This window comes from Salmo salar, chromosome ssa06 (assembly GCF_905237065.1).
Source record: "Salmo salar chromosome ssa06, Ssal_v3.1, whole genome shotgun sequence".
Classification (NCBI taxonomy): Eukaryota; Metazoa; Chordata; class Actinopteri; order Salmoniformes; family Salmonidae; genus Salmo; species Salmo salar.
In genome coordinates, this window is record NC_059447.1 from 46715974 (window position 1) to 46743062 (window position 27089).

At 41.5% G+C, this 27089-nt stretch overlaps 2 protein-coding genes across 5 annotated transcripts; one reads left to right on the plus strand and one right to left on the minus strand.

The window, feature by feature from the left end:
• The first annotated feature begins 2413 nt into the window (after window positions 1-2413).
• LOC106607448 (mitochondrial dynamics protein MID51) lies at window positions 2414-12656 on the plus strand. 4 transcript variants are annotated; one of them, XM_014204405.2, is made up of 7 exons: window positions 2414-2539; window positions 6345-6647; window positions 6840-6987; window positions 7203-7383; window positions 7854-7889; window positions 10279-10541; window positions 10741-12656. In XM_014204405.2, exons 3-7 carry the CDS (start codon window positions 6841-6843, stop codon window positions 11566-11568), a joined length of 1455 nt encoding a protein of 484 aa, XP_014059880.1. In that variant the 5' UTR covers window positions 2414-2539; window positions 6345-6647; window position 6840; the 3' UTR covers window positions 11569-12656. The 4 variants fall into 4 exon arrangements, with proteins under 4 accessions (XP_014059880.1, XP_014059879.1, XP_014059878.1 ...); XM_014204404.2 differs by having other exon boundaries at window positions 6836-6987; window positions 10741-12654; XM_014204403.2 differs by having other exon boundaries at window positions 6806-6987; window positions 10741-12651.
• A 5155-nt stretch (window positions 12657-17811) lies between these two features.
• On the minus strand, window positions 17812-24104 carry LOC106607447 (cathepsin D). The gene is made up of 9 exons (XM_014204401.2): window positions 23872-24104; window positions 23310-23478; window positions 22837-22960; window positions 21026-21144; window positions 20592-20791; window positions 19708-19830; window positions 19243-19387; window positions 18924-19022; window positions 17812-18690 (listed from the first exon to the last, which is right to left on the minus strand). Exons 1-9 carry the CDS (start codon window positions 23937-23939, stop codon window positions 18529-18531), a joined length of 1209 nt encoding a protein of 402 aa, XP_014059876.1. The 5' UTR covers window positions 23940-24104; the 3' UTR covers window positions 17812-18528.
• Between the last annotated feature and the right edge of the window lie 2985 nt (window positions 24105-27089).

Genomic DNA, 27089 nt, shown 5'->3' on the forward strand with positions numbered 1-27089 from the left:
GACTGTCTCTCGCAATGGCTTATGCCATCTCCAGTTACAATAGTCTTAACGATTTAACACAATTTAGACCATATTCGAAAACACTTTTACAAATATCACTGCTGCCAGTGCCTTGGTTCCTTGTGAAGTTCAGTTAGGTAGACTAACATTATCTGACTCACAAACATCATCCTTATGGCCATAGGGCAAAATGTAATATGAGAATTCTGTGGTTTATTTTTTAATACTGACCACCATACATTCAATCATGTGACGTAACTACACAAGTATTTCCTTGGTATTATTGATTATGATCAATAGTATCCAGTTCTGAAATATTGGAATAGCTCAGTGAATATTTTAGTTATCTTATCCCGAGGGCTCCAGAGTGGCGCAGCGGTCTAAGGCACTGCATCTCAGTGCTAGAGGTGTCACTACAGACCCTGGTTTGATTCCAGGCTGTATCACAACCGACCATGATTGGGAGTCCCATTGGGCGGCACACAATTGGCCCATCGTCGTTAGGGTTTGGCCGGGGTAGGCTGTCATTGTAAGTAAGAATTTGTTCTTAACTGACTTGCCTAGTTAAATAGAAATCCCTATTTCAGTAAATTAGCAAATTGCCAAAAAATTTCCATACCTCCAGTCAAAGTGTCAAAGATGTGTGATGAGCCTCCTGAGGTTTCACACCTATATTTATACTCTGATGCATGTTTTTTCTTATTGTGTACATAGTAAAACCCATGCCTTGTTTCCCTTTCCCCCTTAGTGGGAACTGTTCTTAACATATGGGTCTGGCCAATGTAGTTTCACTTTCAAAACTGGTGCTTTTCCCAAAACTCACTGACCACAACTACCCGAAGCCCCCTGAACTCAGCTGCCCGAAACCCCCCTGACCTCTGACCTCAGTTGCCCGAGACTCCCTGACCGAAGTAGGCCTCACCAGCCTTAGACAGACACACCTTAGACAGAACTGTGCTGTACATTTTTATTGTAAATCAAATATAATTCTTAGCCATTTTTAAAACCTTTTTTTACTTTAGACATATAGTATTCAACATTACTCCTTTTGTCAGTCTTTCTATTTGGAGTTGTGCTCTTCACAAAGGCACCTAGCCAAAACGTGGGGCATTGGCTTCTGTTTCTGTTTGTTTCTGATTTTTTGAAAGAATATAATTAATTGTAAGCCTTTGGATAAGATTGCTGACACCGCAGATTATTGGGCCTCATTTTCACTTAAGGGTAATTTAGCAGACAAAGTACTCAGACATTCTTAATGGAGACAAACAGTATGTGATTGTTTGCGAGCTGCTTAGGTAAGCTAGTTGTGAGATTTCACCACTTAATGGCGTTTGGTTCCCCAATCCCAGAAACAACTTTGATTAGTTATGTGTAATTCCTAAATAGCTGTTTCTACAATTACACAACAATAAGAATGTAGATATTTATGATAACAATAAAAACAACATTTTATATTGTGTTATTAGTTATATTATTTGATATTGAATACTGCACTGTTGGGTAGGGCAAGGGCAAGTTAAGCATTTCAGTGTACTTGGGCATGTGACAAATAAAACTTGAAACCACAAGCAACATGGTGCCCAGCCCGTATAGGCATATAAGACATGATATCAAGTGTCACGTATGTGTGCACAAATCACAAAACAAAATGTTACATTAAACAAATGGAATGCATTTAACACTTAAATGCATAATTAGCAATCATAACAAAGTACAGTTTTCACCTTGTCTCTCTACACAAACAATACACTTCTCCTTCTCTACCCCAGGAAAATAAATTGGGCAATTTGTGAAGAGCCTGTGTTCATCCTGTAGTCGAACACTTCATGAGTGAGCACCAACAATTTTACCAAATATAACATGTCTCAAGTCATCATACAGAGGGCAATTAAACACAAAATGGGCTTCACTTTCTATTAACCCAAGATCACATAATACACACATTTTTCTTCTTCGGGTACTCTGTTGAATCTACCCATCTCTGGTGCCAGAGGGATTGTGCCGTATTTTAGCTGCTCACAAACTGACCAATACATATTAATATGAGTTGGTTTTATTATATGTGTTACATTTATCCTAGTCATGTCCTTGTAATCAGTGATAATGCTAGAGGTAACAAAACAATTTCCCAAGTTGGGATCAATAAAGTAATACTCCACTCTCCTCTAGCCTACTCTGGTCTACTCTACTCATATAGTCCTATTATTATTTTGGCTTATGATCTTATTCACATATGTTTCTTATACGACTTCTTTATAAAAATGCTTTATTCCATCATAGAAATGTGTAGGTTTGTAGGCTAAATAAGATTGAGTGCTGTAATCGCTCTGGATAAGAGCGTCTGCTAAATGACGTAAATGTAAAAATGTAAATGTAATGTCACATTTCTCAACCATAAAAATACTTCAAACCGGATGTAGTAACTCCAGTGCAAAAATAAGTAGCCAATACTTTCCTGTTTGTCATTCTGACCCCGGCATGAGGGGGAACTGTGTTTGTTGTACTTTTAAGGATAAATCTTTGAAATACTTTCTCAAACGTAAGTTCAGCGTTCTCTCTTGACAATGTAAAATGTTGTTCTGTCAATATACTATATTTTTATTAAATTGATTGTGAGTATCAATTCCTCAATGTGTAAGGTCAGCGACGTTCAGCTTTGTTCCCTTTGATTGGCTAATAGTTTAAAAAAAAAAGCAGTTAAGGTTAGTTAGTACTACTGTAAAAAGCTAACGTGATTTTTTTTTTTTTCAATTTTATGTTTACTATTAGCCAATCAAAGGGAATAATGCCTATGCTACTGGTTTTGCTATTCTAGTAACGTTATCTAGCTAATTGTTAGCTAACTTATCGTACTGTCTATACGGATAACGGGGCAAAAGCAACTAACGTTGGCTAGTTAAATTGTTAACATGTGTTCTGCTGGGCGAGTGCTATCGTAAACTAGATAGCTAGCTAATGTTAGATGAAAGGGGTTAGCTAGTTAGTTCAGTATCTTTGGTGTATTTTATGTGTTGCTCTGGTCTGACACGGCTGCACATAGCTGACTAAACTCATCTCACGACCTCAAGTTGAGTTTAATCGGCTGGGCTGCATGCAGACTAGACAGGCGTAACATAGCTAATGTTAGCTAGTTTGCAAATTAACTTGACGACTTGCTGCTAGCTAGTAGTACCAATAATCGGTATAACGACCACCGAATCTACAGCAGCAAATGACCAGTTTCATCTCTTACCTCATCATTCACAATGGTTATCTAGCTAAATTTGCCCAATGCTATCAAATTTTATTGGTCACACATACATGGTTAGCAGATGTTATTGCGAGTGTAGCGAAATGCTTATGATTCTAGACCCGACAGTGCAGCAGTATCTAACAGTTAACGTTCATATCTAACAATTCCACAACAAAACTTAACACACACAATCTAGTAAAGGAATGGGATGAGAATAAAAATATATAAACTATATGGATGAGCTGTGATAGAGCGGCTAAGATGCAATAGATAGTAAAGAATAGATGGTGAAAGATGCAGTATATACATATGAGATGAGTAATGCGAGATATGTAGACATTATTAAAGTGGCATTATTAAAGTGATTAGTGTTCCATTTCTTAAAGTGGCCAATGATATCAAGTCTGTAGGTAGGCACCACTGTGCTAGTGGTGGCTGTTTATCAACTGATGGCCTTGAGATAAAAGCTGTTTTTCAGTCTCTCTGTCCCAGCTTTGATGCACCTGTACTGACCTCGCCTTCTGGATGATAGCTGGGTGAACAGGTAGTGGCTCGGGTGGTTATTTTCCTTGATTATCTTTTTTTGCCTTCCTGTGACATTGGGTGTTGTAGATGTCCTGGAGGGCAAGTAGTTTGCCCCCGGTGATGCATTGTGCAGACCGCACCACCCTCTGGCAAGCTCTGCAGTTGTGGGCGGTGCAGTTGCCGTACCAGACGGTGATACAGCCAGACAGGATGCTCTCAATTGTGCACCTGTAAAAGTTAAGGGTTTTCGGTGACAAGCCAAAAACAATGTCAGCCTCCTGAGGTTGAAGAGGCTTTGTTGCCTTCTTCACCACACTGGGTGCATGGACCATTTCAGTTTGTTGGTTATATGTACACCGAGGAACTTAAAACGTTCCACCTCCACCTTAATGATGAGTTTGGAGGGTACTGTGGTGTTAAATGCTGAGCTGTATTCAATTAACAGCATTCTTACATAGGTATTCTTCTTGTCCAGATGGGATAGGGCGATGTGATGGCGATTGCATCGTCTGTGGACCTATTGGGGCGGTAAGCAAATTTGAGTGGGTCTTGGGTAACAGGTAGGGTGGAGGTGATATGATCCTTGACTAACCTCTCAAAGCACTTCATGATGACAGAAGTGAGTGCTATGGGGTGATAGTCTTTTCAGTTACCTTAGCTTTCTTGGGAACAGGAACAATGGTGGCCATCTTGAAGCATGTGGGGACAGTAGACTGGGGTAGGGATTGATTGAATATGTCCATAAACACACCAGCCAGCTGGTCTGCGCATACTTTGAGGACGCGGCTAGGGATGCCGTCTGGCGAGGGTTAACACATTTAAATGTTTTACTCACGTCGGTCACGGAGAAGGAGAGCCCACAGTCTTTGGTAGCAGGCTGTGTCGGTGGCACTGTATTGTCCTCAAAGCACGCAAAGAAGTTGTTTTAATTTGTCTGGGAGCAAGACGTCGACGTCTGCGTCTGGTTTTCTTTTTGTAGTCAGTGATTATCTTTAGACCCTGCCACATACGTCTCATGTTTGTGCCGTTGAATTGCGACTCCACTTTGTCTCTATATTAACGCTTTGCTTGTTTGATTGCCTTACGGAGGAAATAACTACACTGTTTGTATTCGGTCATATTTCCAGTTGCCTTGCCATGATTAAATGCGGTGGTACGCGCTTTCAGTTTTGCGAGAATGCTGCCATCAATCCACAGTTTCTGGTTAGGGAAGGTTTTATTAGTCACAGTGGGTACAACATCTTCTATACACTTCCTTATAAACTTGCTCACCGAGTCAGCGTATACCTCAATGTTGTTGCCTGAGGCTACCCGGAACATATCCCAGTCCACGTGATCGAAGCAATCTTGAAGCGTGGAATCCGATTGGTCAGACCAGTGTTGGATAGACCTAAGCATGGGCGCTTCCTGTTTTAGTTTTTGCCTATAGGAGGGGAGCAACAAGATGGAGTCATGGTCAGATTTGCCAAAATGAAGGCGGGGGAGGGCCTTGTATGCATCGCGGAAGTTAGAGTAGCAGTTGTCGAGTGTGTAACATATTCGTGTACTGCAATCAATATGCTGATAGAATTTAGGTAGCCTTGTTCTCTGATTAGCTTTGTTAAAATCCCCAGCTACAATAAATGCAACCTCGGGATACATGGTTTCCAGTTTACGTGAAGTTCCTTGATGGACATCTTGGTATCCGCTTGCGGGGGGATATGCACACGGCTGTGACGATAACCGAGGAGAGTTCCCTTGGGAGATAATACGGTCGGCATTTGATTGTGAGGAATTCTAGGTTAGGTGAACAAAAGGACTTGAGTTCTTGTATGTTGTTACAATTACACCATGAGTCGTTAATCATGAAACATACACCCCGCCCTTCTTACCAGAGAGCTATTTGCTTCTGTTGGCGCTTTGCACTGAAAATCCCGTTGGCTGTACGGACTCCGACAGCAAGTCCCCAGCTAGCCATGTCTCCGTGAAACCGAGTATGTTACAATCCCTGATATCTCTTTGGAATACAACTCTTGCCCTAAGTTCGTCTACTTTGTTAACTAGGGACTGAACATTAGTGAATAATATACTCGGAAGCGGTGGGTGGTGTGCACGCATCCAAAGCCTCACTAGAAGACTGCTCCGGCTCCCTCTCCTCTGACAGCATTGTTTTGGGTCGGCCTCTGGAATCAGTTGAAATGCCCAGGGAGGTGCAGACAAAGGATCCGCTTTGGGAAAGTCATATTCCTAGTCGTAGTGCTGGTAAGTCTATCCAATAGTTCTTCCCGGCTGTATGTAGTAACACTTGAAGTTTTCTGGGCTAACAATGTAAGAAATGATACATAAAAAAACGAAATACTGCACAGTTTCCTAAGGACTTGAAGCGAAGCTGTCATCTCTATCGGCGCCATCTTGCCACCAAGTAGTTGAAGTTACTGTTCAGGATTAGTATAGCCTAACTTGGTCCATGTTGTCCCTCTGCTTCACCAGTGGCAGATGCCTAGGCGACAGTGTTCGAAAATCAAAGCGAATACTACCCTTGCATAATGATGATGACCTATTCTATTGAAATAAATAAATGTCCTACTGTCTCTATCTCTCCTCACAGGAGTCCTCCCCTCTCCATGTGCATCCCTAATGGGCGGCTGGTCTCGTATTGTGGTGCTGGATCTGTACCGAGCACTGCTCCGTGCAGGGCGCCACCTTCACTACACAGACCGCAACTGCTACCAGCGCGCCGTGGCCGGGGAGTTCCGCCGCTGCCAGGCCCTGACCGTGCCGAGTGACAAGGAGGACGCACTGAAGAAGGGCCAGTTCTTCCTCAGCAGTAGACTGGGGGGGCTAATGTAGGTGGGGGTCAACCATCCAACCACACCTTTAGCAAGACGTGCTTGTGTCAGACTACTAACAGGTAAACTATTCAGATACTTAACTGACCACCTATCCTATCGCTTTCATAAGTTAATAATACATATTTTAAAATAAAAGTTACACAGTCCTTGAGTTATGGTAATAGAACGCAAGACTCTTCACTTCTGAGTAAGTTCTTTCTTTGTTCTTCTCTCATAGTTTTCCCCTTCTAACTCTACATTCACAAAGGCAGAATGGCGGGAGTGAACGGTGACCGTAAAGGAAAGAAGGATGACAACGGGATGGGCACGGCCGTTGACTTTTTGCTCTCTAATGCCAAGCTTGTGCTTGGGGTCGGAGGAGCTGCCATGCTTGGCATTGCAACACTAGCAGTCAAAAGAGTAAGTGGGACATTCTCTAAGCAATTATTTTCTTGTAAATGTTATTATGTACGTTATTTGTCCCCAGTTGTAGGCTAAATGGGATCACGTCTCACTATTTGGCATCTGATTTCTACATCAGTAATTTTACTGTTTTTAACCACGAGTGGAAGACATGTCCATTTTATGAAACATTCTAATGGACAATAAAGCTTTTCAATTCAATCTCCTTTCAGATGTATGACCGTGCCATAAGTGCTCCGACCAGCCCTACTAAGATGGAACCATCAGGGAAAAGGAGCTGGGAGGAGCCCAGCTGGATGGGCTCGTCACAACGGGTACTTAACCATGATATGAAGTCAACAGTGAGCAGGTCACTGCAGACTCTACCCACCTCCTCCAACTCCTTTGAACCAGGTAAGGTACGCTAATGTATTTAGGGTGTCACACACAATAATGTTATTCCGCATTACAACAATCAACATTGCTCATATAACAGTTACAATCGTGCCGTTAGCTCACCCCACAGTGTGAAACGTTGCCGATGGCGCTACCAAACTGGTACTTTTTCAGTGGTGCGACTGGTTAGTACATTGTCAAGCAGGATGGTTATGTGTGTTGGCAAGGCAGAGGATGTGAGATCAAGTACCGGTAAGGATTGGTGAGCGAGGAATCTATACTGCTAAGCAGCACAGGGACGCCTGTTACACTCACACTTGCTCACACTCGTACACATTGCCTATCTGTGTTCAGAGAGGCCTGAACGCTAACACTTGGGATTGATGTAGTAGCAGGTGGTCACAGTGGGTTAGTAGTGTGTTTTCAGATGGTTTGACCTCATCTCTGTGCAGTGTTTTCTAATCCTTGGCTGTGTCTATTGATGACAGGATGGCTGATGGCAGGATGGCTGTACTTCCTGTATTGTGGGTGACGCTACTGACTCTCAGTGCTTGTTGTAGGAAGCTATAGGGTCGTTCCATTTGATTTCAATCAGTTTTTGACCGCACCTCTTTTGATTTGAACTGAACTTTCCATACATATTTGGCCATGGTTGAAGTGATCAGAAAATTACTTTTTGGACCTGAATACTAAAACATGCAGGAGAGGTGCTCGAAGTTGACCCATATTTACATACCATACCATGAGACGTCCATGTATTCATCACTTGAAAAGATTAACGGTTAAGTTTGATATAATTTAAAAGCTTGAAAACAGGGTTGCCAAACTATATTATACATTTCAGAAAAAATATTTAATTAATCTAAAAACATGTAAACTCAGATTTATTTAAAATGTTTCATATGTTGACGCTTAGACCCTAATGTATGTCATCTCAGGTGTACTGTATGTGTTGTGCCTGCCATTGGTTGAGACACAGCACACTCTTGAATACTGGGTGGGTGTCATTTTAATCATAGAAATATAATTTATAGAATGGACCCATCCCTTCAGACAGCTGCAATTTAGCTGTTACACCTTTGAAATTAATTGAATTGAAATTTGACGTTCCAATTACTACCGCAAAGATGGCCACCGGTCCACCCACCGTCGAACGTCAATTTAAATGGAATGTCTATTCTATTATCTATATTTGTGATTTCAATAGGTTTCCTATGGAAGATTGCCATTGTCATTTTAAGACAACTGATATTCCCATTCAAGTCAATATTTTCTGTGTGGACCTCTGTTAGCAGTTGATGTTACTCTTCAATAACACAGACCCCAAAGCAAATCAGGGGGAGGAAAATGGGTTTATTCTTATTCAAAGAGGACAAATTATGCAGGGAGGTAGATGGTAGATGTTCATGCTCCCCTGTCCTCAGTGATTCTCCACAGAACAAAGGGACAGGATGTCATTTTTTTTAACCCAGCCCTAGCGTGTGGTTGACCAATTACAATTCCTTGCGATAAAACTGGCCAAATAACAAGTATTCAGGTTGGACCAATGAGAACGTGCCACACGTAGCTATAAGTTCAGAACTGACATTCCTAACAGATGTTGAACTGAAAGCCAATATTTCCATTGATAATTCCCTATTGACCGTTAATACTCTATTGACTTTCAGTAATTTTGACCTCTCGTCCTCTGCGTTGTGTATTTATCTTCGACATATTCATACACCTCCAATCATCTTTGTGGTTCAATTGGAAAGTTGAAATGTCAATGTCATTCCCATTTTAGTGCATTCATCAGCCAAAACATTACACCCACTCTGTATTCAAGTGCATGCTGTGTCTCAACCGATGGTGGTCTCAACATAAACCTCAGATGTAAAATAGGATCGAAGCTACAACATATGTGAAAATCTGAGTTCACACATTTTTAGATAATTGACGTTAAAGGTAAAAAAAAAAAATTATTTCCTTTTTTGTTTTAAAGAAATGACCAAATAGTTTGACAATCCTATTTGTAAGCTTTTAAATGATATCAAACTGAGCCATTTTATCTTTTCAAGAGATAAAGACATACAGTGGATGTCCCATGGTATGGTGGGGTATGCAACATGAATCACATTTTGGGCACCTCTCTCCTGAATGTTTTGCCATTCAGGTCCAAAAATGTCCTTTCTGACCACTTCTACCCTTGGGCAAACATGTATGGAAAGTTATGTTCAAATTAAAAGGGGTGAAGTCAAAGCTATTGAAATTGAATGGAACGACCCTATAGTTTTGTTAGTAGAAGCCCCACTAATAGACTGATGGCTAGTTTCTATTGAACTCCATTCGATTTTTTTTTTTATGAAGTAAAAAAAAAAAATACCTCAGTCTTTTGGATGGTTCTCTTATGCCGGGTGTACACTACACAACTTACACAACTTTCAAAATCCTAACATTGCTGACTGAGCCTCTCACATTTAACGACTGTCTTTCGTGTCGTTTCTTTGTCTTCCCAACATATTGGTGCTCACACTAAACAATGTGGCACAAACCGGGGGGGGGGGGGGGGGGTCACGCACTACAAGATTCTCAATACGGTCTGATCTCAACTAAAAACATTGTGTAGTGTATGCCCGGCTTTAGTAGTAGGCTACTCTCTGTAGGAGAGGAAAGCAGCCTCTCTCATGTTACTTGTTAGTTGGGTTTGATTTCCTGTCGTCACCCAATATCCTTCTTACTTTTGTTCTTATTTACCTCCCATGCCCTTTCAACATATTTGATTTATTTATTTCATTATTAAAGTGTCTGGCATCATCAGAATGTCCAGCCCACATGGGCTTATATACACTGTATATGCCGATATTATTATTATTATTATTTTACCCATACCTGCACATTCCTAACCTCTGCCTGTCATGGCTGTATCCCCCTCAGACTGCATGCGGAGGGCGACGGGGCGGGGACGTAGCGCTGCAGGGGAGACCGACCTCCTCCGGGCCAGGATGCGCCTCTCCTTACAGGAGAAACTGTGGGAGTTCTACCAGGAGCAAGTGGCCATCCCCGCTGAGGAGCAGGCCACAGCCCGCCGGGCTGCCCTGGACATCTGCGCTGAGCTGAGGATCTTCCTGCACGGCAAGCTGCCCGACATGCCCCTCCGAGAGATGTACCTCAGCGGCAGTCTCTACGATGACCTGCAGGTAATAAGAGGGTAGGAGTAGGACAATTGTATTATCCCTCCGGGTGATAAAGGATAAAGATCTCACTTCACAGGCTTAGGAGTGTTGTGACCACAAACAATGCTTTTTATCTCCGTGCCTGTCTCTGGGTTTGAAATGTTGTGGTTTACAAGAATAAAATTATTTGCTCTCTCTGTCTTTCTCTCCCACTCTTTCTCAGGTGGTGACAGCGGATCACGCTCAGCTCATGGTCCCTCTGACCCTGGAGAAGAACCTGTGGTCGTCAGTGCCCGGTGAGGACACCATTATGAATGTTCCGGGCTTCTGGCTGATTCGCAGGGAGAACCTGGAATACTTCCCCCGAGGCAGCAGCTACTGGGACCGCTGCATGGTAGGAGGCTACCTCTCCCCCAAGTCTGTCCTGGAGGTGTTCGAGAAGCTGGTGGCGGGCTCCATCAACTGGCCGGCCATCGGCAGCGTTCTGGACTACGTGATCCGGCCAGTGGTTCCCTCGGAGACGCTCACCCTGGAGATCCAGTACAAGACGGACCGCCATCTTTATGTGGACTTCCTGCCTTTGCTGGTGATGGACGACGGCACCTCGCTGATCGCCAAACCACACAGGCTGGCCGCCGAGCGCCACGAAAACCTTTGGCGGCAGAGCTTCCGCGTGGCGGAGACTGCACGCCTGCGGGCGCTGGACCAGGAGGACGGTGGCTGCCGCTGCGCCTGCCTCAAGGTGACTAAAGCTGTGTGCAAGCTGAACCCCGCCCTGGCGCACCTGTCGGCCAGTCAGCTCACCAGCGCCATACTGCTGCTCAGCGAGAAGGAGGGCGACTGGACCCAGGAGGCGCTGGCTGACCGCTTCCTGCAGTTGCTCCGCTCGCTAGTGGGACACCTAGAGGCCGGGAGGCTCCCCTGTGCACTGATCCCCAAGGTCAACCTGTTCTGTGAGCTGACGCCAATGGAAGTGGATGAGCTAGGATATACCCTCTACTGTTCCCTCTCTGACCCAGAGGGACTCCTAAAGACTCCTCATTCTGACTGAGTCTGGTCATGGGTTCTAGGGTTTAGGACAGATGGTATATAATTCTAACTAAGATTCCATACTGCAGAAAAGGATATATGTAATTCATATGTGCTTCACACATGGACCATGTCCCCTGTGACCACGTTGCTGTGTGATTGATTCAACATCACGTCTCTGGAGTCACTGTTTCATCAATCAATATGTTTCTCTTGTACTTTTTTTATTTGCGTAATTATGTTTGTGATAAAGTAGAAATGCAAAATCAACCACTTTTTAGTATGGGGGTTTAACAACATTTCTTTGACATGCAAGCCATATCTGCTAAATTCAAATGCAGGATCATCCAAATACCAGTTAAACCTCAGATGATGAAACCAGTCTCTTCATAATGGTGCACGTAAGCCGTTTATAAATAGTACTGTTCAGAGGGGTATACTACAAAGCATGATCAAGAGTTAGCCAGCCAACTTGCCTAGATATCCTAAAATTACTTTTAAAAAATGTAGAAAGATAGTCTTCAAATGGGCTTGGTCTAAGTTAAGCTTTCTTAATGAACCAAAAAAAATCGACAGTTATTTCTGGTTGTTTATCAAAGTTGAACCTGCTTCGTAGTATACCCCTTGGGTTAGGACTCAGTGTTTGCTGAACTGGGGATTGCATCATTGGCTAATATTATGTTACCATAATATTATGTAACCAATTTGGAATGAATGGTGTCGGGAAAAAAATTATAATTAATAAATATAATATATATGGGAATGGAAATTGGGGTCTATTTGAAAGATATTTTGTTAGCTCCATCCTCAGATTGCAGGTCTTTCAAACGGTGAGATTATGATGGGTAACATTAGTCTAATGCTAGTTAATAACATGTCTGAACAGGGGCATGAAAGATCTCAGTCAAATGAACAAGCCTCAATAATCGGCTCTAGCATTATTGGTCTCTACATACACTACCGGTCAAAAGCTTTAGAACACCTACTCATTCAAGGGTTTATCTTTTATTTTTACTATTTTCTACGTTTTAGAATATTAGTGACGACCTCAAAACTATGAAATAGCACATATGGAATCATGTAGTAACCAAAAAATTGTTAAACAAATCAAAATGTATTTTGTATTTGAGATTCTTCAAATAGCTACCCTTTGCCTTGATGACAGCTTTGCACGCTCTTGGCATTCTCTCAACCAGCTTCACCTGGGATGCTTTTCCAACAGTCTTGAAAAAGTTCCTACATATGCTGAGCACTTGTTGGCTGATTTTCCTTCACTCTGCGGTCCGACTCATCCCAAACCATCTCAATTGGGTTGAGGTGATTGTGGAGGCCAGGTCATCTGATGCAGCACTCCATCACTCTCCTTCTTGGTAAAATAACCCTTAAACACCCTGGAGGTGTGTTGGGTCATTGTTCTGTTGAAAAACAAATGATAGTCCCACTAAGCCCAAACCAGATGGGATGGCGTATCGCTGCAGAATGCTGTGGTAGCCACACTGGTTAATTGTGCCTTGATTTCTAAATAAATCACAGACATTGTCAACAGCAAAGCACCCCCACACCATAACACCTCCTCCATGCTTTACGGTGGGAAATACACATGCGGAGATTATCCGTTCACCCACACCCCGTCTCACAAAGACACGGCGGTTGGAACCAAAAATCTCCAATTTGGACTCCAGACCAAAGGACAAATTTCCACCGGTCTAATGTCCATTGCTCGTGTTTCTTGGCCCAGGCCAGTCTCTTCTTCTTATTGGTGTCCTTTAGTAGTGGTTTCTTTGCAGCAATTTGACCACGAAGAACTGATTTCACAGTCTCCTCTGAACAGTTGATGTTGAGGTGTGCCTGTTACTTGAACTCTGATTTTATTTGGGCTGCAATTTCTGAGGCTGATAACTCTAATGAACTTATCCTCTTCAGCAGAGTTAACTGGGTCTTCCTTTCTTGGAATTTCTTGGAATTTTCCTTATTGACTGACCTTCATGTCTTAAACTAATGGACTGTAATTTATTTTTGCTTATTTGAGCTATTCTTGCCATAATATGGGCTTGGTTTTTTACCAAGTAGGGCTATCTTCTGTATACCACCTCTACCTTGTCACAACACAACTGATTTGCTCAAACGCATTAAGAAATAAATAAATTCCACAAATTAACTTTTAATCAAGAGTGTGCAAAGCTGTCATCAAGGCAAATGGTGGCTATTTGAAGAATCTGAACTATATAAAATCTATTTTGATTTGGTGTAACACTTTTTTTTGGTTACTGCATGATTCCATGTGTTATTTCATAGTTTTGATGTCTTCACTAATATTCTACAATGTAGAAAATAGCAAAAATAAAGAAAAACCCTTGAATGAGTAGACGTTATAAAACGTTTGACCGTTAGTGTATATAGCTTACTATTTAGCTGAGACTTGGAGGCAGGGTGCTTATTACACTCTGACATGAGATGCCAGTTCAGATGGACAGATAGTTTGGTGACACCGTCAGTACTGCCACCCCTAACAAGGTAAATTGTCTTAAGCACTGTTGTGGTCCACGAGAAAACAAGACCAGTGAGTGGGACATGGCAGAGGTTGTTCTTCTACTGCAGGGCACTTATAGTACTGTAGAATGGTATCGGAAAATTTTCGCTGTAGCCAACTGTTCTCGTCATGCATGGCAAGGCTAGAAGAGTTGCTTACACTGCATACAGTATGGGACCAGGTAACACTTAAAGTAGGCTACCACTGTGTAAATGGATAGAATGTAATATTGACCATGTGAGCCGCCCCTAAAGCAAATAAATGATTGTGGTACGACTGAAATCTTGACATTCTTGAGTTAAAAAAGAACATGTTCCCCCACTTTTTTTTTTCTTTTTTTTGGCGAGTTCTTGAAGTGAGTTATTTTTTTTTTTTCAATTCAACTTGCAGTTATATTTCTGAAATTGTAGCAAACTTTGCAAGGGTGGAGGCTGCTGAGGGGAGGACGGCTCAATAATGGCCGGAATGGAGTGAATGGTATCAAACACATTAAGCAGCCTCCACTGGTGGAAGCATCCTCTAAGGCCTATTGTATAAATCACGTAGAGGTTTCTATCTTCGTGGGATTTAAATTGCGGATGATTTGTGTGTTTTCTAGGAGTCCTCCCACAAAGTTGTTGAATGAAAGAAGGTTGAGAAATAAGAATATATACTTTCATGTTAGGTAGGTTTGCTGTTTGCATGAGTAAGAATACCAATGTAGAAAGTTAACCATACATTGAGTTATTGTTATACACCATCTTTGTACTGTAAGATGAAATGCTTGACCTATATGTTAATTCATAGGTCTTTGTTAGGTAAAAGTGGTTGTTGCATACCTTGTATGAAAAATCTGCCATGACTTTCTCCTACTCATAACACAAAATGGTTGGTGTGCATTTGCAAATTAAACTTTGTGATAGTTGGGATGTTATAAGCTGAGAGGAAATTTATCAAAAACAGTGCGCCTCTTTGTCGGTCGCTGTGAAAAAATTATTTGTTTCCAGTTGCACATACTTTGGCTTTCTGGTCTGATCTTGCTTCAGTGGCCCCTACTGGTATAAGGTAACTCTTGCTCAGTCATGATACAGTGTCTTCAGAAAGCAATCATACCTCTTGACTTCTTCCACATTTTGTTGTGTTACAGCCTCAATTCAAAATGTATTAAATATATATTTTTCTCACCCATCTACAGACAATACCCCATAAATGAGAAAGTGAAAACATGTTTTTAGAATGTTTTTGCAAATGTATTAAATGAAATACAGAAATATATAATTTATGTACGATTCACACCCCTTAGTCAATACATCTTAGAATCTCTTGGCAGCGATTACAGCTGTGTCTTTCTAGGTAAGTCTAAGCGCTTTGCACAACAGGATTGAACATTTATCTGCACTTTTGTTTTTTTTATTCTTCAAGCTCTGTCAAGTTGGTTGTTAATTTTAGCTAGACAGCCATTTTCAAGTCTTGCCATAGATCTTCAAGCCGATTTATAAGTCAACTGTAACTAGGCCACTCAGGAACATTCAATGTCGTCTTTTTGGCCTTGTTTTTTAGGTTATTGTTCTGCTGAAAGGTGAATTTGTCTCCTAGTGTCTGTTGGAAAGCAGACTGAACCAGGTTTTCCTCTAGGATTTTGCCTTTGCTTAGGTCTATTGTTTCTTTTTTTGAATCCAAAAAAACTCCCTAGGCCTTGCCGATGACAAGCAGACCCATAACATGATGCAGCCACCGCCATGCTTGAATATATGAAGAGTGGTACTCTATGTGCTGTTTGATTTGCCCCAAATATAACGCTTTGTATTCAGGATATAAAGTTGATTTCTTTGCCAAAGTTCTTGCAGTTTTGATTCAGTGCCTTATTGCAAACAGGATGCATGTTCTGGAATATTTTTATTCTGTACAAGCTTTCTTCTTTTCACTCTGTCATTTAGGTTAGTATTGTGGAGTAACTACAATGTTGTTGATCCATCCTCAGTTTTCTCCTATCGCAGCCTTTAAACTCTGTAACTGTTTTAAATACACCATTGATAAACCATCCAAAGTGTAATTAATAACTTTCACCATGCTCAAAGGGCTATTCAATGTCTGCTTTTTTTTTTACTCATCTACCAATAGATGCCTTTCTTTGCGAGGCATTGGAAAACATCCCTGGTCTTTGGGGTTGAATCTGTGTTTGAAATTCACAATTATCTGCAAGGGACCTTGCAGATAATTGTGTGTGGATTACAGAGATGAGGTAGTCGTTCAAAAATCATGTTAAACACTTCTGCATAGAGTCCATGCAACTTATGTGACTTTTTACTCAAATTTATTTAGGCTTCCCATGACTGAGTTGAATACTTATTGACTCAAGACATTTCAACTTTTCATCTGTGGAAAAAGTCTAGGGTTGTGAATACTTTCTGAAGACATTTCTCAAAGAGCTACTTTGGCCGAGGACGCGTGGGCTATATTCCAATATCCACTTCATCATACCACTTATTTGGGATGCATGCCCAACCCTATACATTGCTTCATTCTTAGTGGTATGTTAGTGTGGATATTGGAACAAAGGTGTGTTCGGTTTAGAGACATTTCCCTTATTTATGATAGTTCCATTAACTTTACACTTAGACACAAGGTATTTTTGGGGTATTCATCTTGGTGCTCACTGTGTGCATTTAAGGACTCTGGTAAACCCACATTGAAAGACAGCCAGGGTTCAACTCGGTCAACACCAGATTATGTTCAGCAGACAGGGATTTAAACCAGGTCAGGTGGCAGCTATAACCATCCCATGCCAAGATGTCCAATCACAAGCGTTCAAGATTGTTATGCAAATATGCATCATTATCACTTTGCTCATCTGTGATAGAAAAAAATCTATCTTCCCAATTACCACAATATTGGCTCACACAGGTAGTCTTCTAGGAGTGGAGGGTGTGCTTTGGTACAGTAGTGCATTATACAACAAAATCTGTGTAGAGATGAGTATTTGACTATTTATTGTACTTTTGTAACCAGAAAGTGTTTTGCAATGCTACCACCACAACCACAGTGTTCTGAAGTGCTTCATTCTGGATGTACTGAATTCATGGGACTTACTATAAATAGAGGATGTGTGTGTGCGCAGATTTGTCTTTGTTTGCAGACCTGACTTCAACTATAATTTCTGTGCTGTTGGAGTCATTTTGCCATGCAAGTTTGTTACATCTTATGAAGCCCAAAGTAGACAACTACATCTACCTTGTGGATTTCAGCCTAGTGACGATATGCTTGCAGGCAATGTATGTTTTTATGACGGTTTTCTATTTAATTTTAGCTCTGGAACTGAATGGTACACAGCACTTTGTATTCTCTGATAAATGTTGCAGCAGATGTTTGTAATTTAAAATAAGTAAATCATTTCAAATCATGAGGCTTGTAGGGAAAATAATCTTTGGGTAGGATACAGCAGCAGGTGAAGCAACAGGTAGCTAGCTGGCTGCTGGCAAAGATGGAAATTAGTAAATGTTCAACTAATTGGCAAGTAAAATTGTGTCTAGATTTTGAAACCAGCTAGTAAATCTGGCCTACTAACTCAGTTGACCAGTGCTTAAAATCCTTAATTTTAAATCCCTACACCTGTAATAGGGAAAGGGGTGGGGTTGTGACATTTGGTTGGGTCAATTTCCTTCCCTGTACTTAACACATTTGTACAGCTTCTTTAAGGGCACTTACCCTTAGTTTGTCTGCCGAAGCATACGCAAAAAAAAAATTAGATGCAGTTCATTCTGGAAAAAGATTGATTTTTATTTAATAAATGCACTTATTTCAAATCGGTTAGAATCACCTGATCCTGTAATGCATTACTTTTTAGGCTATAACAGAAGCATTGTGGTCTTGGTCAACATACAAGAGTAAATGTACACATGACATTGTTTCACAACCCTTGATAGTATTACTGGACCCTGGTACATAGTTAAATTCACTGGACATCAGTTTTGTTAAATCAATGATATGCATGCCATCTTCTGCTTCATCTACAAAGGAAATGTATTTTGAGTAAAGACGTGCATTCAGTAATCTGCTTTCCAAAAACAAAGTGGTTGCATTGTCAGAAAGGAGATAGTGTATCTTTGCAGCAATGTTGCATCACTTTATCTTCATACAAAACACCAAGCTGAACTGCCTACAGCAGCTCATATCAGTCTCGTTCTGCAACTATTTATTAATCATTCACCCAACTCACATTAACACTTATTGGTCTTAAAATAACATTTTTAACCCCCCCCCCCAAAAAAAAGGGCCCACAAGAAGCAAAACAGACAAGGAACAAAGCAAAGGTACCCCTTTGGAGTTCGTTCATTTTGGTGGTGTGCTTTTCCTCCTAATTCAGCATGATCTGTGAGGATTTGATAGGTACTAGCTCCACCTTGGTTTCATAAGCCCACTATATTGCTTATACTCAAATCTCCACAAGTGGCTAGGGGCTGTTTTTTCTCCCTTCTACTTTGCGGGGGCGAACCCCATGCGGTCTGCGTCCCTGTCAAACACGCTGTAGTAGCGTCCAATGAACACATCTCCCAGGATCCACAGCGGTCCAGCCGGAGGAGGGATGTCCATTGCCATGAAGCCTGACAGACAGATTTTTAGACCCATCTGGGACTCCTGCAGCACATAGGGGAGAAGCTTTGAATGATTTGTCACTTCAACCCATCTACAGGTATGTCCACAAAATGAAATAGATAATACATTTTCTAGATGTAATAAAATGCATCTCTATGCATGCGAACTGTGATTAACTGTTTAATTCATGCTGATTGATGCCAAATTTCTGACTATTTTCTCTGGCAGGCAGGCAGGCCGGCCACAGTGAACACTGATCAGAAGGTGTAATTTACCTTCAGGATATAGTCATCTCCAGTCAAGTTGAACATCTTCCCTCCCAGGTTGAATGCGATGACAGGGAGAGATGGAACCTTCTTACAGTCAATCCAATACTGAGAGGAAGTGAAAGTAAGTTAAAAAATTATTGCATGTACTTCACAAATCAAAACTTAACTTCTGTCAGTATAATACAAATAAACAACTGAGGTTACAAGAAAATAGAGCCTTACCAAGCATGATTGAAATCTTTTGTTGACCATTCAGGAGAACTAAAACAAGAGGTTGGAACTGACAGAACAGGTAGACATTTAGTCTACAGACTCCTCTACCTACCTCTCCCATCAGTAGAGGCAAGGCTCCGATGGCCTTGTGCAGCACCCTGACCTCCTCTGCAGGGCCGATGATGAGGGATGTTCCCGTGTCAACAATCGCCTGGCAACCGGCCTTGCACAGCGTTAGCTGGTTGCCCACTTCCACACTGCAGAGCACCAATTAGCTGCGATCACTCACGACTATATTATCTTTATAACTTCTGTGTGCGATTTATAAATCGGTTCAAGGACATGCATCTGGTGTAATAGAAGCAATTATTGTTACCATGATTGTCTTTGATTATTTACATTTTATTTACATGAAGATTGCTATTTTTCTATTCACTATAATGGGGACCCTGCTTTATGGAAACGGCATGCAGTACTCCGTCAGCCTTGAACTTCATGGCTTCAATGAGATGGCAGTTCTCCTCTTGAATGGATATTATAATAGAGCCTCTGTGTAGATGAGAACCAAGTTGCTTACTTGCTCATCTCGATCTGCCAATAGGCCTTGCGTGTGACGTTGACATAGTGCAGGTCTCCAGTGTAGTACAGTGGGTCCGTGCCTCCCAGCATCAGCTCTCCTCCTACAGCAGCCAATGGATCTCTAAGGAACAGGATATCAAAGGGGTTACAAGGTATTAGTTCATTGGATAAATCTACTAGTGCACTGGAAGAGGGTCTTGATCGTCAATCTAATATCAGATGAGAAAATGTATTGCCTCAACCCCATTGAAGCTAGTGACGACAAGAATACAAGGTTGTACAAGTTATGAAAAATGAATTGAATTACCCTGTGGTTTATGTTCATAGACTTTACCCACAAAAAGGAAGCCATTTTAAAGCTGCACACATGCAACTTTTTGGGTGACCCAACCAAATTCACATGTAAACGTGAGTTATAGATCTGTCATTCTCATTGCAAGCAAGTCTAAGCAGTAGATATGTTCTATGTGCACTATTTCTATGCTTCCATTAAGTTGTTGTTGCATCTTACTTTCAGTTTTGTACACCATTAGGCAGCTGAAAATATAATATTTTTGGTAAAATGGAAAATATAGTTTGACATCGGTTTAGATGGTACAATGATTCTCTACACTGACGTGCTTGTTGTCACAAACTGAAATTAGGTTAACTATTTCACTTCCTTGTTTCTGAGGAAATATGACAGCAAATGTAGTTAAAGAATTTCAGGATAACAGTTCAAATATCCCAGTTCAAATACAAGAAACTCCTTTCAGTTGACCTCCACCAACAGTGAACAGGACAAAAGTTTTAAAACAAATCACAAGTCAACAAACCACACATTGACCTAGGGCCCTCAGTAAGAATGTATTCAAAAAGGTAAAATCCCTAAAACCAACCAACCTGCTAATATAGAAGGAAAATATGTTCTGAGGCAACAGCTTGGCAGCCATGGCAGTGTCAAACACAGGGGTTATATTGTTGACAGATATGGTAGGGTAGCCCATGCCCAGTACCCCGTCAAAGCGTGCCACTGCAAACGTGATGCCAGGTTGCTTTACAGCCTCACCAAACTGTTGACCAGTGACCTGCATACCAGCCAACTGAGAGAGGGATGGAATGAAGAACAGGAAGTGTGATGTACAAAGCAGACTTCTTGAACACTAAAACAGTGAGGTTTACAGACAATACACAGTAAGGAATGGTATGCAGACTATGCTCCACATTCAATCACTTAAAATGGACAGTGGTAAAATTACACAAAAATGCTGTGGATTTGCCCACTTAAATTAGAGGAATGCAAATGAACAATGGACAGCACAGAACAGTTCACTTACAGAGACAGTGTCCCCACTGATGAACCCAGACAAGCTTCCTCTGCCATACTGGATGGAGAACTTGGTGCCATTCTGAACGTATGTGCTCGACTTCTTGGAGTTATAACGATGGTGGAGCCCTAAGCAGAGGTGTAGATAAAGGTCACACCTTTCTCAGATTGTTTTGTATGAAAAGGAATGCCATTTATCCAAACAGGTCCTTCATGATGCATTAAAAAGATGAATATGACTTCCAATGCCAAAGCATGGCTGAGCAAACAAGGTATTTGCAACTTTAGCTTTTGCACCCATCTCATGATTATATGATAGGAGACTCAGCAGGTAGTAAAACCATGTTATTATTAGTGAAGTGCATAGCCACGGGAAGTAGTTTGGGGGTGGGGGTGCTGCATCGACAGGATGCAAAAAACCCGTGCTGTAGACATCTATATTGTCTGCTAATACAGGACTAGTGAAGGCCCAGTGCACTAGTGTGACATTTTTTTTCAAGTAAATGTATTTGTATTTCAATGTTCACAAGCATTTGTAACATGAGTCCGATAATTATCTGTACAAAACAGTTAATCTGATAAAATGGCACTGACAGAGATGGCAGCATAGCGGCTAGCTCTTAGGAAACTTTGCAGTATTTGTTATTTATGTACTATTTTTTACATTATTAGCTTAGGAAATCTTTTGTGTCATTACATACAGCCGGGAAGAACTATTGGATATTAGAGCGGCGGTAACTCACCAGAACTACCAGCATTACAACCAGGAATACGACTTCCCTGGATTATATCCTTTGTTCACTTTCCCCAGAGAAATTGAACTTATTCCAGAGGCCCGACCCAAAACATCGCTGGCGGAGGAGAGGCACTTGAGACGGCGCACACACCACCCACGGCTTACAAGTATATTACTCGCTAATGTTCAGTCTTTGGATAACAAAGTTGATGAGCTTAGAGCAAGGATTTCTCTCCAGAGAGACATCAGGGCCTGTAACATACTTTGTTTCACTGAAACATGTCTCTCTCGGGATACTCTGTCAGAGTCGATAAAGCCAGCAGGATTCTCACTACGTCGCGCAGACAGGAATAAATATCTCTCCGGGAAGCAGAAGGGCGGAGGGGTGTTTCGTGATTAACGACTCATTGTGTAATTCTAGGAACATACAGGAACTCAAGTCCTTTTGTTCACCCGACCTAGAGTACCTCAATTAAATGCTGACCATAATATCTCCTAAGAGAACTATCCTCCGTCATTGCCACGGCTGTTTTACATCCCATCTCAAGCCATTACCTCAACAGCCATCAAATAACTTCCCTGGACTTTATGCAAACCACATATCCTGAAGCTGCATTTATTGTAGCTGGGGATTTTAACCAAGTAAATGCTGCCGAAGTTCTATCAACATATCTACTGTACTACTCGTGCTGCTAAGACTCTCGACCATTGCTATTCAAACTTCCGGAATTCTTACAAGGCCCTCCCCCGCCATCTTTTCTGCAAATCTGACCACGACTCCATCTTGCTCCTCCCGTCCTATAGGCATAAACTCAAACAGGAAGTACTCGTGCTTCGAACTATTCAATGCTGGTCTGACTAAATCGGAATCCACGCTTCAAGATTGCTTTGGCCGACGTGTTATACTCACGTCGGCCACGGAGAAGGAGAGCCCTCAGTCCTTGGTAATTTGTTTATTTAAATTGACTGATTTCCTTATATGAACTAACTCAGTAACATCGTTAATTGCTGCATTTTTCCCCCCAGCACCCCTACTTCCTGCGGCTATGGTGAAGTGCAGTGAATGCAATAATAGACTGACTCACAACACGCGACATCCAGGAAGGAGCAGTGAATGGAGGGCACCCACAGGTTGGAGGAGCCAGTGTCAAACAGCACAGTAAAATCCTGGGGTGGTGTGCCTATGCTGATCACCCCATAGTACTGAGCCTGTAGAGAGATTTGATACAAACAACATTCATATGATAAATACATATTCCTAAGTCTATACTACAGTTCTCTTCTCCTCACTCATAGGGAGAGAGATTCTGAATGTGCAAGCTTTATTCAACCAAACATACATACATACATACATACATACATACATACATACATACATACATACATACATACATGATCTTCAATCTGGGCCATGATTAGAAGATTGGCCATGTTATGAAGGGTTGGAACAAAAGCCTGCACACCCAACTCCTGGAGAACCCTGGCTTTATTTATTATTGCTTCAGTCAGCCTAGAACAAACTAGAGTTAACCCAGGCCTAGTGACAATATCCACTTACATCCATGAAGTTGGTGAGTCTCTCAACTGGCACTTTCGGGCTCGGAGCGTTTATTGGTACGTTAGCTCCTGCACCACAACCGGTCTTGGCCATGTCCTGGAGTTGTTCAAAACTCATCCCATTGTCACTCATCAGGCGGCGCATACTGCGCGTCTTGTGGAGGGGAATTCTAAGGGCAAATATGTATGATAAGGAAAGATACCGTTTTTGTCGTAATTTGTTTAACGAATAATGCAGAACTCGTGCGCTCTACTTCCTGTTTTATACAAGTGTTCTACTGATGACCCCATTCATGTACGAGCAGCTTGGTTCTTTTTTTTAATGTACAATCTATGTTAACCTCAATGCAAACTAGATGTCATGGACATGCTAGCGTTATGGAAACGTTCTACGTGTGCAACAAAATCTGAACCACATGTGCCTAAACAAACATGCATGTAATAATAATTGCATAATGTCAGGAAATTAAACTACCCCAGAGATAGCCTATTCTCACAGGATGGCGTAAGAGTAATTCCTTAAGTTATTCAAAAATGTCCCAAACAGTAGACAAATATTTTACCTTATAATAGCAGAGCTGTGCGCTATCAACAGCGCGATGGTTATATACAATATTTTAAGACACTTCATATTCTGTCTTTGATAAACCAACTGGATAGTAAGTTATTTTACTTTAGGCAAGAATCTAGGACGTCCAAACCGTCTGTCCACAGAAGACCCGAGCACTATCAAATCTACGCACTAAACCCAGTTATATCCGTATGTCTTTCGGTGATTTCCGTAAACACTCGGTTTTCTTCACTCGGCCCAACCCTGATTGGAGAGAGCACAAAAATTAGACGGTTTTATTGGCTAGTAAAGTGTCCATCCTTTTAAATTGGTCCAGTGCAATCGGGGTACTTTGGACGTCCGGAGTGGACGTGTTTTTGTTTTATACTGCACAGTTGATTCAAATTATAAAAGCTTGGGGGGATCCCCGATAGCACCGACCATTTTAAATCACACCAACTGAACCGTGTGGCTCAGTTGGTAGCGCATGGTGTTTGCAAGGCCAGGGTTGTGGGTTCGATTCCCACGGGGGACCAGTACGGAAAGAAAATGTAGGAAATGTATGCTTTCACTACTGTAAGTCGCTCTGGATAAGAGTGTCTGCTAAATGACTCAAATGTAAATGTAAAATGACAAGTCGTTGTCTCAGGGTCACGAGATACACGGAGAAGGATCTGATTGCGGCCCGCAATTCTGGGCGTTGCTGCATCTGCAAGAACCCCTCTTAAAGACCGACTGCCTTTAAAAAGCAACGCATCACTTTTAAAACAGCCTATCAGGCATCGATATGAGTCATAAAAAGTTATTATAGTGTCAAAATTTACTACAAAGTGTAAATATAATAATTTTGGTCATAAAGTCAGTCTCGTCTAAAACGGAGTTTCGAACATCCGTTTGACACAACGGGTAAATTAAGGTTGGGTTTTGATTTGAAGATGTCCATTTTCCCACTAACATTATAATAATTTGTCATTTAATTTGTATGTAATAAATTAAACAAAAAAAATGAATAAAAACAATCCAAAACAGAACACAGGCAATGATCAAATATCGCCAGATCCGGAGAACATGAAAACAGAATTAGCAGAGGTCCCTTGAAAGCTTTTCTGAAAAGCAAGGTCTTGAGCTGTGCCTTAAAACCTCTATGGGCTAGGCGGGACGAATTCGTCCCACCTACGTAACAGCCACTTGAAGCCTGTGGCGCGATTTTCAAAACCTTAAAAATCCTATTACTTCAATTTCTCAAACATATGACTATTTTACAGCTATTTAAAGACAAGACTCTCGTTAATCTAACCACACTGTCCGATTTCAAAAAGGCTTTACAACGAAAGCAAAACATTAGATTATGTCAGCAGAGTACCAAGCCAGAAATAATCAGACACCCATTTTTCAAGCTAGCATATAATGTCACCAAAACCCAGAAGACAGCTAAATGCAGCACTCACCTTTGATGATATTCATCAGATGACAACCCTAGGACATTATGTTATACAATACATGCATGTTTTGTTCAATCAAGTTCATATTTATATCAAAAACCAGCTTTTTACATTAGCATGTGACGTTCAGAACTAGCAAACTTCCGGGGAATTCGCTAACATTTTACTAAATTACTCACGATAAACGTTCACAAAAAGCATAACAATTATTTTAAGAATTATAGATACAGACCTCCTCTATGCACTCGATATGTCCGATTTTAAAATTGCTTTTTGGTGAAAGCACATTTTGCAATATTCTAAGTACATAGCCCAGGCATCACAGGCTAGCTATTTAGACACCCGGCAAGTTTAGCACTCACCATAATCATATTTACTATTATAAAAGTTTGATTACCTTTTGTTGTCTTCGTCAGAATGCACTCCCAGGACTGCTACTTCAATAACAAATGTTGGTTTGGTCCAAAATAATCCATCGTTATATCCGAATAGCGGCGTTTTGTTCGTGCGTTCCAGACACTATCCGAAATGGTAAAGAAGGGTCGTGCGCATGGCGCAATTCATGACAAAAAAAATCTAAATATTCCATTACCGTACTTCGAAGCATGTCAACCGCTGTTTAAAATCAATTTTTACGCCATTTTTCTCGTAGAAAAGCGATAATATTCCGACAGGGAATCTCCTTTTCGGCAAACAGAGGAAAAAAATCACAAAGGCGGGGGCGGTCGGGTCACGCACCTAAGCCCAGAGTCCCTTGATCGGCCACTTGAGAAAGGCGATAATGTGTTTCAGCCTGGGGCTGAGATGACGACATTCTGTTTTTTCCCGGGCTCTGAGCGCCTATGGACGACGTAGGAAGTGTCACGTTAGAGCAGAGATCCTTAGTAAAAGATAGAGATGGAAAAGAAGTTCAAGAAATGGTCAGACAGGCCACTTCCTGTAAAGGAATCTCTCAGGTTTTGACCTGCCATTTGAGTTCTGTTATACTCACAGACACCATTCAAACAGTTTTAGAAACTTTAGGGTGTTTTCTATCCATATGTAATAAGTATATGCATATTCTAGTTACTGGGTAGGAGTGGTAACCAGATTAAATCGGGTATGTTTTTTATCCAGCCGTGTCAATACTGCCCCCTAGCCCTAACAGGAGGACAGAGATTCTTCAGCCCTAATAGTGTCTGTAAGTGTGTGCCACAGCCGTGGAGCAGCGCAACTGAAAACCATCACCCATAGTTTTTAGTCTGCTGCAGGGAGGCGAACCTGGAGTAGCGAAGGGTGCGTCAGGGGCAGGAGTGCAGAATGAGATCAGACAGGTACTTGGGTTCAGAGTTGTGGATAGCTTGGTAGGTGTGAACCAGGATTTTCTAGTCGATGCGTGGGGAGCCAGTGGAGGTTGAGGAGCACTGGAATGATGTGCTTGTGGTGGAGCTGTGGGTGAGGACACGTGGAGCAAAGTTTTGGACATATTGTAGCCAGTTTAGGCAGTTGGTAGATGCGCCAACAAAAAGGGCATTACAATAGTCCAGACGGGATGAAATAAAGTCGTAGATGAGTTGCTCAGCTGCAGTTTTAAAAATTTATTTCACCTTTATTTAACCAGGTAGGCCAGTTGAGAATCAGTTCTCATTTACAACTGCGACCTGGACCGAGGTAAAGACAGTTTCAGGTTGGATATTCAACGGATATTCGTCTGTAGTCTTCCTTATGTCAACCAACAGCAGTTAGGGACCGTCAACATAGTGACAAATCTATTTTTTCAAATTTCAATAGCTATTTAACCATTACTCCT